General features: G+C 33.9%; 1 protein-coding gene across 1 annotated transcript in view; it reads right to left on the bottom strand.

Annotated features, from left to right (window-relative positions):
- Positions 1-16,612, bottom strand: part of LOC144451530 (ephrin type-B receptor 1-B-like) — a 222,943-nt gene that overhangs the window by 57,151 nt on the left and 149,180 nt on the right. Inside the window, exon 8 of the mRNA XM_078142405.1 lies at positions 15,611-15,713. Coding sequence (XP_077998531.1) covers positions 15,611-15,713 — 103 coding nt within the window. The remainder of the gene's footprint in view (positions 1-15,610; positions 15,714-16,612) is intronic.

A 16,612-nucleotide genomic window follows, 5' to 3' on the forward strand; every position in this document is an offset into this window, starting at 1 on the left:
TTTCAACAGCACTTTATCTATTTTATCTTTTCTTACAAATAACATCTGTCATTTGAGTAGTAATCCCTTCAAAACAGAGTATCTTTTACAGACAAAGTTGACTTGAATATAATTCATTAATCCAAAGTGTAAACGAATGAAAAGTTGACACATTTTATTAAATTTGTACAAAGGATCACACAAACACTGTATTATCAACATTGATTCTGTACAGATACTAGGTACATGTATTAAATATTACATGTACCAGTGGTTACTTGCATTAGTGGGTACTCATACAAGCAGTGTACTACAGTACATGAAATAAGTGCATGGTTGTTCTTTGTACATGAAATAAGTGCATGGTTGTTCTTTGTCCATGAAATGAGTGCACGGTTGTTCTTTGTACATGAAATAAGTGCACGGTTGTTCTTTGTACATGAAATGAGTGCACTGTTGTTCTTTGTACATGAAATAAGTGCACGGTTGTTCTTTGTACATGAAATGAGTGCACTGTTGTTCTTTGTACATGAAATAAGTGCACGGTTGTTCTTTGCACATGAAATAAGTGCATGGTTGTTCTTTGTACATGAAATAAGTGCACGGTTGTTCTTTGTACATGAAATAAGTCCATGGTTGTTCTTTGTACATGAAATGAGTGCACTGTTGTTCTTTGTACATGAAATAAGTGCACGGTTGTTCTTTGCACATGAAATAAGTGCACGGTTGTTCTTTGTACATGAAATAAGTGCATGGTTGTTCTTTGTACATGAAATAAGTGCACGGTTGTTCTTTGCACATGAAATAAGTGCACGGTTGTTCTTTGTACATGAAATAAGTGCACGGTTGTTCTTTGTACATGAAATAAGTGCATGGTTGTTCTTTGTACATGAAATAAGTGCACGGTTGTTCTTTGCACATGAAATAAGTGCACGGTTGTTCTTTGTACATGAAATAAGTGCACGGTTGTTCTTTGTACATGAAATAAGTGCACGGTTGTTCTTTGTCCATGAAATAAGTGCACGGTTGTTCTTTGTACATGAAATGAGTGCACTGTTGTTCTTTGCACATGAAATAAGTGCACGGTTGTTCTTTGTACATGAAATTGTCTGACCATACTGTATATTTTATGGAAATTAGCTGTTTCAGATAAAAATAAATATGTAATAATAACAAAACAAAGTTGAGTTGAGAATAAGTGGCAATTAGGGTGCCAGGGCTATTTCTGCTTGCAGTATTCTCTAGATGTTGCACTTTTACTTGCTATGATCGTACAAGTAAAAGTACGGCCACGGAGAACACTGCACTCTCATGTAAATACATGCACCCTTAGTACAGCATATATACTTACACCCACATATTGTCATGGGTTCTGTCATAGAATGAACACTGCGTAGTTATTGGACCCAACCACAATCTATTTAAGGTTATTCCTTAATATATTCTACCCTGAAGTATTCTAAACACAATGAACACTGCGTAGTTATTGGACCCAACCACAATCTATTTAAGGTTATTCCTTAATATATTCTACCCTGAAGTATTCTAAACACAATGAACACTGCGTAGTTATTGGACCCAACCACAATCTATTTAAGGTTATTCCTTATTATATTATACCAGTATATTGATGGTGGAAATCGAGGGATCTGATTGGTCTAGACATCGAACTAGCGCGTCTAAAACGAGTGATAATGCACTGCTGGTACGATAATGCACTGCTGGCACGCGTCCAAATTTTGTTCGCCTACGAGCGTTGAGTTGTAGTCCGCCGTGATACTGATAGTGAACTCTTCGAATTGTCAGAGGCGGATTTTCTCTCAATGAGACAATATTTTATGAGAAATTATGAAGGAAATTTCGAAAGCAACCCAGTCATCGCGTATTTGTTCAAATCATCGCCTACTACATGTACTAAGGTCAAGGCGCTAGGCATGCACGAGATCGGTCGCGGTCCCAGCCTCGGCGCGGCTGGAGTGGAAACATTGGTGAGCTGTCCTGTCCTGTCATAATAATGAAGCAAGTGAAAGAGGTTACACTGGCCGACTTACCATTAATCTAAATAGAAATTTGTCAGGGATCCTGTCCTAGAGTATCAGTCATCAATCCGAGAGGGAAATCCTCAAACCCGAAAATCTACTGACGTAACTTCCAGTAATATAAATACATTGTAAATATCAACCTGCCGCCATGCCTATCGTCTCACTTCACCGAGTCGCGAATTCGGCCGGGAACGATCGAAGCACGCTGTATTTAATAAACCACTTCAAGTTTATACCTTGAGTCAAACAGGTTGTTTATTCATCACTGTGCACTTTTAATGAGCCGATCAATGTACAGATTATCCCTAGAAACGACGAGCAGATAAAATAAATCCAGTCGCTGCACGACGTTCACATTCAGGCCAAGATCAGCTGTCTTGAAAAGCAGCGTTATTGTTATGCAAATTAGACACAGAGGCGCATATGAATCGAGAAAACGTTAGTTCTTATCTTGTTTCCGATATTTTCAATATACTGGTATAATATAATAGCGATAAACCACCCCCTGGGGAAGGTATACCACTCGGTTTTGACCAGTGAACTCAATATATGCACTCGCTATCGCTCGTGCATATATTTCGTTCACTGGTCAAAACCTCTTGGTATACCATCCCCAGGGGGTGGTTTATTGCTTAAATATATTCTACCCTGAAGTATTCTAAACACAATGAACACTGCGTAGTTATTGGACCCAACCACAATCTATTTAAGGTTATTCCTTAATATATTCTACCCTGAAGTATTCTAAACACAATGAACACTGCGTAGTTATTGGACCCAACCACAATCTATTTAAGGTTATTCCTTAATATATTCTACCCTGAAGTATTCTAAACACAATCAACACAAACTAACCAACATGAAAACCAGTAGTTACCTTATCTCCGTCTTATATCAGTTGTTATCAATTTATTAGGCTATTATAAGTAACGCTACAAACAGCTTTAGAGATGCAAACAACTTTTATGACACCCGTTTTCGCCAGGCAAGCCCGCGGGTTTGTTGCACTTGGACCGCTAATGGTTTGTGACTGTCATGATAAAGGCAAATTTATCAACTTGCAATGTAGTTTTTTCTGTTTTTCTTCCAGTTTGTAGTAAACTATGGTAATTACCACAGTTTGTCATATGACAATTTTCAGCGGTTGTGACATAACTAGGTTTTATTTAGTTTTCTACGTTTTGCATACAGGACACAACTATGGTACTGTCCTCAGGATATGAAGAGTTAGATAAACAGCTACATTTACTAGCTCTGTTTACATTCTTTGAAAATGCTATTAAAATGAAATATTCACACCTGGTACAGTCATTTTAATAACTAAATTTATACAATGGCAGACATTATAAATGTGATGTCTCCATTTCCCATAAGGTGAATGTTTCTTGTTCAATAGGTATTATTTTAACATTGCCTCTAGTCTTGTTGTTCAAAAAATTAGCCATACTACATACATAGATTCCATTGCCAAGGGTGTTTTTTTCTGAGTTTCTTTGTTATCTTGCAAAAAAAAATTCTTTCAAAACCTGCATAATGTAAAATATAAATGTTGATACAAATTTACTAGGAAGGACTGAGTTTAACATTGTGTCACAATATTTTGAAGAAAATCTACAGAATAACACTTCTAGAAACATCTGACCAAGTTTCAGTCTCATTGACCAAGTACTTTTTGAGATAAATTTTTGACCAAAACTCACATGTTTACACCTAATTTGCATATTATTGATGAGATCATCATATGCTTAATATTTCTTCATCTATGCACCCACAGATGCATCCCTCTTAAATTTCAGCCCAATCTGGTGAGTAGTTTTGGAATTATAGGTTTTTGACCAAAAAGACACATTTTTAACCCTAATTTGCATATTACTAAGGGAATCATCATGTCATGAACATGACAGACAGACAGACAAACACTTTGCCATGCCTATAGCACATCTGAACATTATCAGTTCAGTTATGCTAAAAATGAAATTAAGGCAAATTATGCAGTAGAAGGAAAGCTTGATTAAGTAGACTATTTGTGACAAGGCCTAGGAGTACTATATATACATATATTATACAACTCACTGCTTATGGTTTGATAAGAATAGCATCTTTTCTCTATACTGTACTCAGCAATGGAATCTTCTATCACCAATCCAAGTCTTAAATGCACTTTACCCTGAGGGTATATGTACCATAGGCACAGATACCACAGACAGACTTCTCAATCTAATTAGTAGACTTTATAAATTGACTCTTCTTTCTTAATGCTCATATTTCCTGTTGCATCTTGATGTGCATTTCAATGTAGTATAGTGTTCATTATCCTAGTTATATCACTCTACTCTAGTATAGTGTTCATTATCCTAGTTATATGACTCTACTCTAGTATAGTGTTCATTATCCTAGTTATATGACTCTACTCTAGTATAGTGTTCATTATCCTAGTTATATGACTCTAATCTAGTATAGTGTTCATTATCCTAGTTATATGACTCTAATCTAGTATAGTGTTCATTATCCTAGTTATATGACTCTAATATAGTATAGTGTTCATTATCCGAGTTATATGACTCTAATCTAGTATAGTGTTCATTATCCTAGTTATATCACTCTAATCTAGTATAGTGTTCATTATCCTAGTTATATGACTCTAATCTAGTATAGTGTTCATTATCCTAGTTATATCACTCTACTCTAGTATAGTGTTCATTATCCTAGTTATATGACTCTACTCTAGTATAGTGTTCATTATCCTAGTTATATGACTCTACTCTAGTATAGTGTTCATTATCCTAGTTATATGACTCTAATCTAGTATAGTGTTCATTATCCTAGTTATATGACTCTAATCTAGTATAGTGTTCATTATCCTAGTTATATGACTCTAATATAGTATAGTGTTCATTATCCGAGTTATATGACTCTAATCTAGTATAGTGTTCATTATCCTAGTTATGTGACTCTAATCTAGTATAGTGTTCATTATCCTAGTTATATGACTCTACTCTAGTATAGTGTTCATTATCCTAGTTATATGACTCTAATCTAGTATAGTGTTCATTATCCTAGTTATATGACTCTACTCTAGTATAGTGTTCATTATCCTAGTTATATGACTCTAATCTAGTATAGTGTTCATTATCCTAGTTATATGACTCTAATCTAGTATAGTGTTCATTATCCTAGTTATATGACTCTAATCTAGTATAGTGTTCATTATCCTAGTTATGTGACTCTACTCTAGTATAGTGTTCATTATCCTAGTTATATGACTCTAATCTAGTATAGTGTTCATTATCCTAGTTATATGACTCTAATCTAGTATAGTGTTCATTATCCTAGTTATATGACTCTAATCTAGTATAGTGTTCATTATCCTAGTTATGTGACTCTAATCTAGTATAGTGTTCATTATCCTAGTTATGTGACTCTAATCTAGTATAGTGTTCATTATCCGAGTTATATGACTCTAATCTAGTATAGTGTTCATTATCCTAGTTATATGACTCTAATCTAGTATAGCGTGCATTATCCTAGTTATATGACTCTAATCTAGTATAGCGTGCATTATCCTAGTTATATGACTCTAATCTAGTATAGTGTTCATTATCCTCGTTATATGACTCTAATCTAGTATAGTGTTCATTATCCTGGTTATATGACTCTAATCTAGTATAGTGTTCATTATCCTGGTTATATGACTCTAATATAGTATAGTGTTCATTATCCTAGTTATATGACTCTAATCTAGTATAGTGTTCATTATCCTAGTTATGTGACTCTAATCTAGTATAGCGTGCATTATCCTAGTTATATGACTCTAATCTAGTATAGTGTTCATTATCCTAGTTATATCACTCTAATCTAGTATAGTGTTCATTATCCTAGTTATGTGACTCTAATCTAGTATAGTGTTCATTATCCTAGTTATATCACTCTAATCTAGTATAGTGTTCATTATCCTAGTTATATGACTCTAATCTAGTATAGTGTTCATTATCCTAGTTATATGACTCTAATCTAGTATAGTGTTCATTATCCTAGTTATATGACTCTAATCTAGTATAGTGTTCATTATCCTAGTTATATGACTCTAATCTAGTATAGTGTTCATTATCCTAGTTATATGACTCTAATCTAGTATAGTGTTCATTATCCTAGTTATGTGACTCTAATCTAGTATAGTGTTCATTATCCTAGTTATGTGACTCTAATCTAGTATAGTGTTCATTATCCTAGTTATATGACTCTACTCTAGTAGTGTTCATTATCCTAGTTATGTGACTCTAATCTAGTATAGCGTGCATTATCCTAGTTATGTGACTCTAATCTAGTATAGTGTTCATTATCCTAGTTATATGACTCTAATCTAGTATAGTGTTCATTATCCTAGTTATATGACTCTAATCTAGTATAGTGTTCATTATCCTAGTTATATCACTCTAATCTAGTATAGTGTTCATTATCCTAGTTATATGACTCTAATCTAGTATAGTGTTCATTATCCTAGTTATATGACTCTAATCTAGTATAGTGTTCATTATCCTAGTTATATGACTCTAATCTAGTATAGTGTTCATTATCCTAGTTATGTGACTCTAATATAGTATAGTGTTCATTATCCGAGTTATATGACTCTAATCTAGTATAGTGTTCATTATCCTAGTTATGTGACTCTACTCTAGTATAGTGTTCATTATCCTAGTTATATGACTCTACTCTAGTATAGTGTTCATTATCCTAGTTATGTGACTCTAATATAGTATAGTGTTCATTATCCGAGTTATATGACTCTAATCTAGTATAGTGTTCATTATCCTAGTTATGTGACTCTAATCTAGTATAGTGTTCATTATCCTAGTTATATGACTCTAATCTAGTATAGTGTTCATTAGGGCGGCCCTTTTTATTTTTCTGTTTCTCATCTCCCGACCGACCCTAATTTGCAGCTCCGACATCAGAAAAAAAAAAGTTTTTTTATTTCCGACCGACCCCTGAGCACAGCAAAATTGTAAGGTTCCTCATGGCGTCTTAGACCAGTTCTGCCGAGGCCACGACCTTGCGACATTGGCCCCCTAAAATTACAAATGACGCAATAATTTTCCCACCTTGCGTCGCTTTGGCACATTCATTTTACGGCAGACATCAAAATTATCTAAGGGAGTGTACAGTTTTAACTTCCAGGGGGGGGGCCCGGAGGATTTTCAGGGGGGGCCACCAATTTTTCTCAAGAAAAATTAGGGGGGGCTAAACAAAAATTTCACTATTTGTTAGGGGGGGCCACAAAAAAACCAACCTAAACCTGAATGTCAGGATGGACAAGTGCCAGATATGTATATAAAATAAAATATAGGCAAAACCCAACACTTGACTGTGCACAATGTCCTACAGAAGTAGCATTTAACATGGATTGATGATAAAACAGTGCACAAACCTATTAAATCACAATATTTGTATTCAGTGAAACAAAAATTGACCAGCGACTCTGCCACTTCTCAAGGTAACTTTCCCATGAAATTGTGTAGGACTTGTTTCATCACAATCACTGTCTGAGATATCAGCCGTGCTTGAAGTTTCAGAGTTATCAGAAAAACAATCATCACTGTCTATAACACCTATTATAGCATTTTCACTTTCAGAGTCACTACTATTTGTATCACTGATGTCTGTGGTTGTAGTTTGAAGTTCATTTGCAGTCACTTTTCTTGACCTAAATTCAGGTGTTCCAAGTATGTGCGTTGATATTATGTCTACTTTTTCTCCTTTTAATTTTCTATATTTTGGCAATTTATGCTTGTCTAGATATTTATCTAGCTCTTTTACGTTCAGTTTTTCTAGAGTTCCACTTATGAATAACTGCAACCAGTCATAGTCATTATAATTCTTGTTTTCTCTTTTCTTCTGTACCTCTAACCGATGTCTGGATCTAATGTTTTTCATCCTCTCCAAATTTCTCAAATGTTCAATGTAGTTTTTAACACTGTTCACACTGACAATATATTTCTCAGCAAAACGAGAAATAGCAGCTTCATCATTTAATTGTTTTGAAACATAGAGCTTTTTTAAGTTAGCACGTGGTAAGTAGTCATCAACAGTTCGATTTGTGTTTGGTGTTTCAAACACATCCATATAATGACCTGGGTTGTGCATATCTGGCATAGGATGTGGTATTTTGTTCATAGATGGCGATACCCAATCTGTGGTGGAACAGTAACTACACTTTGAGCCATTTTGTATACATGAATCCCTAATAAATTCCATATAGAGCTCACCAATATTGTAATGGGTTTCAATAAATTTGCTAATTTTCTCCATGTATGAACTGCCAGGAATTTGTTTCTTTTTAACTTCTGATTGCGACGACATTATTTATAATGTAATCAACTAAACATAAACCTTCTGTAACAGTTCCTACTTTTCAAAATGTGAGGTGATATTTAATATTCACTTGGTAGAATTATTTTAATTCTGAAATTAAAGTTTGAAGAGATGTTTTCATTCTATCACCATGGTAGGGTTCAAGTATTATATGATAGCTTTTGTGAGTTTGAATTAAACACAAAATTATTCACAGGTGCTGGGTGAGGAATGTATTCATAACAAGCCATGCATTCATAAAAATATTATTCAACCCTTTGAAGTGATGCATGTACTGCCCCCCCCCCCCCCCTCAGCGCATCAGTTTACTAAAGTCTCTTGAAATATAGTCCAGAAGTGTTTTATATTTTGCGTAGAGATAATATGAATACTATAATATAGGAAGGGTCTTAATATGTATTTCAATCTTAAATAACATGTTTTCCATTTGCACTGCAATTAAAAATGTTTCTAAAATGTGTAATTTATGAAGTGTTTAAATTAATAATAAATGATTGTGTGACCAAACCACTGCAAATTAATCCTAAAATTTGAATATGTTCACATGGAAAAAAGTTTCCTCATGGTGCAATTTTGCACAATTTTTTCCAAACCTGTGATAAATAAGTAATATATATATATATTTACTTGTTCATTTATTTGCTAATTTATTTATGTCAGTGATGGGCTAAAAATCCAAGAAAAAGTGTAGCCAGACCAGTAGTCTATTCTGTCACCCCTCAGTTGTAAGTAGACATCCTGTCAGCCAATTTAACTTATAATAGTCTTTATTTGTGATTTTATGAGTGTCCATGATTCAACAACTTTGTGCACTGGTTCAATTCTGAAGTAAGTATAAATATGGAATAAGTTAATACATGTAGCAACTGCTGGCAAATCTATGTGTTGCTGTATCTGTGTTTCATCTGTGCGTATTTTGTTAGTGGTTTCAGGGGGGGCCATGAAATAAAAACAAGAAGTCTTAGGGGGGGCCAGATAATTTATACCAGTTTTTGTAGGGGGGGCCACCAATAAAAATCCCTTGCTTCATTAGAAATCCTCCGGCCTCCCCCTGGAAATTAAAAATGTACACTCCCTAAGTCCACGGCCGGACCAGGCCAGGCTCTGACTCGACGTCAATCCCAGAAGTATACTGACTGCGTAAGGGAAAGTTTTGTTGACATCATATAAGATACAGTGACAACGCGCAGTTCTATTGTTAACATAAAAATGCCACAAAAAGATCAACTTTGATAAACTTAATCTACAAATTGAAACATTAGAGGGAGCCGGGAGTAGAGGAGACGTCGAAATGGACGTCTCTCGTCACATGTTTTGTCTACCGTCACTGTCGTGACCTCTGACCTACTCACTGACGTGTGCGAAACACTGAACTTGCTACCGGAACGCGGAACATCTATCTGCCACAGCTCAGAAGCCTGAGTAAACCAAATTTATGGGAGAGGTTGTGATTTTCATTTGTTGATGGGTTAAATTAAATGAGTACATGTGTATTTTGATTCCGAAAAAGCTGTGTTAGGGGATCTTGTTGCATGATGTTGACAGTGACACATGTGAATGTTGGGCACTGAATCAATGCGTAATCACTGGCATGGCTGGCCACTATAGACGGCCGATGCATGTGCGCCCGGTCAGACATGAAGAACGAACTTGTTGTGCAAATCAGAAAAAATTAATGTGGTATTTACAGAGCATCCCAATTTTGACATTGTTGATAGTTTTAGTTAAAGATTCAAGTTCTGAGTTTCAAGGACACCTCATGTCAGCTTTCCGTATCAAGTTAAGTTTACGGTATGTAACTATGCTGTCATTTGATATAGCAGGACCAAATCATGATACACAGCCAGTAACGGTTAATTAATAAAAAATAAATTATTTTAAAGTTTGTTTAACTATTATTTGTAAGTTTTTCGTTCACATTTGGTACTTTTTAAAGGGATTTTTTTTTCTTCAAAATGTCATGAATTTGAAGAGGGAATGATAAACACAGCAGTGTACTAACAATTTTAAAAATGAAACAAGTGGTTACAAGTTTAGGATTTCTCAAAGTTTTTATTCAATCATATGTTCACTGTGACTTATTTTGAAGTTGTTCTTTGTCCTTGTCTGAAAAAAGGGAATTATGAATTTGAGCACTGCTATTCATTGATATTCAGATTAAAAATTGTGACTACCTGGCTGTCCAATCTTTCTAAACAATATATAATATACTCTGTAGAAATGACTTAAAATTACATAATCTTAATTGCCTTCTTTTTATAAGGTGTAATGTGTAGTACACAATTTTCAAAAATAGCTTACTGGGAACTGTTATTATGAATGGCATTTTTTTATGTAGTTAGGTAATGGTCTATACGTAATGGAATATCTCAGACCACAGTATCTCTATAGTGGTCTGAGATAATTTATATGAATATTTCATAGACAATAATAATTGACCCCACTCCCTGTCAAATGTCACGACTTTTTGCAACCAAGGGGCCTTTGTCCCCACTTGTTGGAAACCTTGGCAGAACACTGCCGTCTACCCCCCCCCCCCCCCCCCCCCCCACCCACCAACCCCCTTTGTTACATCAGAGCAGCATGTGTCTTTCATCATGGCTGAAGCCGTTGAGGTTAGATGAGGGACAGGGCTCAAAATTAATACTATCGCGCAGTACATTTAGCTGCAATGTAATAATAGCTCAGAATATTTCCATCATTTTCAAACTTATGCTTAAAATTGGTAAAAGTCATACTGCATTCCTAATTTCTTGACCAGTTTTTAGCTTTAAATCAGTTGTATCATTGGGGAAATGATCGACTCCATAGCGTTTCATGACCCATGACATGCATGATTCCGATGTTTACATTATTACTTTTAATTACTTTTAAACAGTAAATCCCAAAGGGGTTCTGCGTTCTAGAAATGTTTACATGTTATCTGGTGGATTATTTTGACAAGTTCACACTGAAGAAAAATGTTTCATAGAAGTAATGATAAATGAAAATTCATCTCGCACACTGATGACAATCACGTAAGTGTTTCAAAAAGTTACACACTGAAGTTCAAATTGGATAACTTGAAAAAATTGTTAGCGATGTCAATGCCACTTTGATTAATAGGACGAATGTATTAGTACTCCTGATAAAATCATACAATAGTTCATGGCTACAGATATACACCCATCAGGATGATAAGTATTCAATCATCTTCTTACAAAGTTGTTCTACGGACTTGTCAACCTTGCTAAAATGAAGGAAAGAGACTTGTAACAAGGAATTCAATAAAGAGAAGAGAAAAGAAGTTGTAGAGATACTGACAGGACAGAAAGGACAGAGAGTAGAACTGAAAAAATACAGATTTTTTTTTCTTGCCCCCTTTTTTTTTTATTTCGCCCGCCCGCCCCACCTGACTTTTCCATTGGAGATGAGAAACAAAAAAAAACAAAACCTCACCCTTATCCTAGTTATATGACTCTAATCTAGTATAGTGTTCATTATCCTAGTTATATGACTCTAATCTAGTATAGCGTGCATTATCCTAGTTATATGACTCTAATCTAGTATAGTGTTCATTATCCTAGTTATATGACTCTAATCTAGTATAGCGTGCATTATCCTAGTTATATGACTCTACTCTAGTATAGTGTTCATTATCCTAGTTATATGACTCTAATCTAGTATAGTGTTCATTATCCTAGTTATATGACTCTAATCTAGTATAGCGTGCATTATCCTAGTTATGTGACTCTAATCTAGTATAGTGTTCATTATCCTAGTTATGTGACTCTACTCTAGTATAGTGTTCATTATCCTAGTTATATGACTCTAATCTAGTATAGTGTTCATTATCCTAGTTATGTGACTCTAATCTAGTATAGTGTTCATTATCCTAGTTATATGACTCTAATCTAGTATAGTGTTCATTATCCTAGTTATATGACTCTAATCTAGTATAGTGTTCATTATCCTGGTTATATGACTCTAATCTAGTATAGTGTTCATTATCCTAGTTATATGACTCTAATCTAGTATAGTGTTCATTATCCTAGTTATATGACTCTAATCTAGTATAGTGTTCATTATCCTAGTTATGTGACTCTAATCTAGTATAGTGTTCATTATCCTAGTTATATGACTCTAATCTAGTATAGTGTTCATTATCCTGGTTATATGACTCTAATCTAGTATAGTGTTCATTATCCTAGTTATATGACTCTAATCTAGTATAGTGTTCATTATCCTAGTTATATGACTCTAATCTAGTATAGTGTTCATTATCCTAGTTATATGACTCTACTCTAGTATAGTGTTCATTATCCTAGTTATGTGACTCTACTCTAGTATAGTGTTCATTATCCTAGTTATGTGACTCTACTCTAGTATAGTGTTCATTATCCTAGTTATATGACTCTACTCTAGTATAGTGTTCATTATCCTAGTTATGTGACTCTACTCTAGTATAGTGTTCATTATCCTAGTTATGTGACTCTAATCTAGTATAGTGTTCATTATCCTAGTTATATGACTCTACTCTAGTATAGTGTTCATTATCCTAGTTATATGACTCTACTCTAGTATAGTGTTCATTATCCTAGTTATATGACTCTACTCTAGTATAGTGTTCATTATCCTAGTTATATGACTCTACTCTAGTATAGTGTTCATTATCCTAGTTATGTGACTCTAATCTAGTATAGTGTTCATTATCCTAGTTATATGACTCTAATCTAGTATAGTGTTCATTATCCTCGTTATATGACTCTAATCTAGTATAGTGTTCATTATCCTAGTTATATGACTCTACTCTAGTATAGTGTTCATTATCCTAGTTATATGACTCTACTCTAGTATAGTGTTCATTATCCTAGTTATGTGACTCTACTCTAGTATAGTGTTCATTATCCTAGTTATATGACTCTACTCTAGTATAGTGTTCATTATCCTAGTTATGTGACTCTACTCTAGTATAGTGTTCATTATCCTCGTTATATGACTCTAATCTAGTATAGTGTTCATTATCCTAGTTATGTGACTCTACTCTAGTATAGTGTTCATTATCCTAGTTATATGACTCTAATCTAGTATAGTGTTCATTATCCTAGTTATATGACTCTAATCTAGTATAGTGTTCATTATCCTAGTTATATGACTCTAATCTAGTATAGTGTTCATTATCCTAGTTATATGACTCTAATCTAGTATAGTGTTCATTATCCTAGTTATATGACTCTAATCTAGTATAGTGTTCATTATCCTAGTTATATGACTCTAATCTAGTATAGTGTTCATTATCCTGGTTATATGACTCTACTCTAGTATAGTGTTCATTATCCTAGTTATGTGACTCTACTCTAGTATAGTGTTCATTATCCGAGTTATATGACTCTAATATAGTATAGTGTTCATTATCCTAGTTATATGACTCTACTCTAGTATAGTGTTCATTATCCTAGTTATATGACTCTACTCTAGTATAGTGTTCATTATCCTAGTTATGTGACTCTACTCTAGTATAGTATAGTGTTCATTATCCTGGTTATGTGACTCTAATATAGTATAGTGTTCATTATCCTAGTTATGTGACTCTAATCTAGTATAGTGTTCATTATCCTAGTTATATGACTCTAATCTAGTATAGTGTTCATTATCCTAGTTATATGACTCTACTCTAGTATAGTGTTCATTATCCTAGTTATATCACTCTACTCTAGTATAGTGTTCATTATCCTAGTTATATGACTCTAATATAGTATAGTGTTCATTATCCTAGTTATATGACTCTAATCTAGTATAGTGTTCATTATCCTAGTTATATGACTCTACTCTAGTATAGTGTTCATTATCCTAGTTATATGACTCTACTCTAGTATAGTGTTCATTATCCTAGTTATGTGACTCTAATCTAGTATAGTGTTCATTATCCTAGTTATATGACTCTACTCTAGTATAGTGTTCATTATCCTAGTTATATGACTCTAATCTAGTATAGTGTTCATTATCCTAGTTATATGACTCTACTCTAGTATAGTGTTCATTATCCTAGTTATATGACTCTAATCTAGTATAGTGTTCATTATCCTAGTTATATCACTCTAATCTAGTATAGTGTTCATTATCCTAGTTATGTGACTCTACTCTAGTATAGTGTTCATTATCCTAGTTATGTGACTCTAATCTAGTATAGCGTGCATTATCCTAGTTATATGACTCTAATCTAGTATAGTGTTCATTATCCTAGTTATATGACTCTAATCTAGTATAGTGTTCATTATCCTAGTTATATGACTCTAATCTAGTATAGTGTTCATTATCCTCGTTATATGACTCTAATCTAGTATAGTGTTCATTATCCTAGTTATATGACTCTAATCTAGTATAGTGTTCATTATCCTAGTTATGTGACTCTAATCTAGTATAGTGTTCATTATCCTAGTTATGTGACTCTAATATAGTATAGTGTTCATTATCCGAGTTATATGACTCTAATCTAGTATAGTGTTCATTATCCTAGTTATGTGACTCTAATATAGTATAGTGTTCATTATCCGAGTTATATGACTCTACTCTAGTATAGTGTTCATTATCCTAGTTATATGACTCTAATCTAGTATAGTGTTCATTATCCTAGTTATATGACTCTAATCTAGTATAGTGTTCATTATCCTAGTTATATCACTCTACTGTAGTATTGTGTTTATTATCTCCAAAGATAGTTTGCATCTGATCATATGGGGATAGACACTTTAATGGAGTATCTGTGTTTCACAGTTTTTGAGTTATGTAGTAAATATTGATTTTTAACTACAAATATAGCTGCCAAGTGGTCAAATTTGCATATATCAAAAAACAAATTGATGTGTATATGTACCACATGATATGTCACCTTTGTGTCAGGTTTGAAAGAAATTGGATATTGCATGTCTGAGAAATGATGTATTATGGATGCATAGACAGACAGACAGACAGGCCCCATTGTAGGGTTAATTAATACTCAAGTGATATTGTAGGGGTATAAAAACTGTTTGTATGAAAGGCAGAACACAAACTTTGCACTAGGTAAGCAATTTTCAGAGGTCAAAGTGTGAATAATATGAAGGGCAGGTGTGTCACTGATAATAGAGCTTTACTGCCATATATGAAATATGAGGAATGTGGCCAAGATGAGAAATAGAACTTACCTCTTTAACATAACAAAAACAATAATGAGTATGGCCAAGATAAGAAATAGAACTTACCTCTTTGACATAACAATAAAAATAATGAGTATGGCCAAGATGAAAATAATGACAACAGCAGCAATAGAACCTGCAATTGCTTCAATTGTAACATTGTTACTTTCTGAAATAAGGAAAGACATATAAACAGGCGTTAACTTTACAGATAAAATAATCTAATCTGAAATAGTTACTAAGTTAAACATTAGATAAAGTCAACACCAACTCTTCCAGAGTTATGAAATGAAATGCAAAGATTACAGATATTATCACATAAATACGTGCAAATCTTCATCTGTGTGACGTCAAACAGGGCAAATCAAAAACTCATATCACCCCTGTTCTACCGAACTAGTTTTTCTCCCTACTGTTAGAGTGTTCCTGCCAATCCTACGCTACGATCAAGTTATTGTAATAATTAAGTGCTTTCAAAACGTAAATGCACACATTACATTACATATATCCTTGGGTGGCATGAGTTTGATACATAGAGGTACTTTTCTTTTTATTTGATAAATTTTATTCTATCTAAAAGGCATGTAGACGATCATGTAGCAGCCAGCACGCTTACTTCCGATTATCTGTCGAGCTCAGAGCTCCGAACTTACACAAGCAAATATGATTAAATGATGGAACAAAAATCGTATTCAGACAAATTCTATTTCCGTTTTAAACTAAATTTGATATTACATGCACATCGCAAGGTTATAACCGATAATTATGACGTAAAACTAACATTGATTTCATGGGATTACATATAAATACACATATGTAATAACTAACAAGTCTTCATAGAAGACACATGTACAGACCCCTGAAATACATTACTTCTATGTAATGGAATGAAGACATGATTTAACAGAAATTGTCTACAAATATGGCTGCCATACCAAGAGAACCCGGTATACCAGGACACGCTAGAATTCCCATGAGAACCCGGTATACCGGGACAACAAAGTTCATTCACCTTCATCGCCGTAAAACCATTCAACGGCAGCTATTGCTGCAAAATTTGCTGCCATA

Source organism: Glandiceps talaboti, chromosome 21 (genome assembly GCF_964340395.1).
Source record: "Glandiceps talaboti chromosome 21, keGlaTala1.1, whole genome shotgun sequence".
Taxonomy (NCBI): domain Eukaryota; kingdom Metazoa; phylum Hemichordata; class Enteropneusta; family Spengelidae; genus Glandiceps; species Glandiceps talaboti.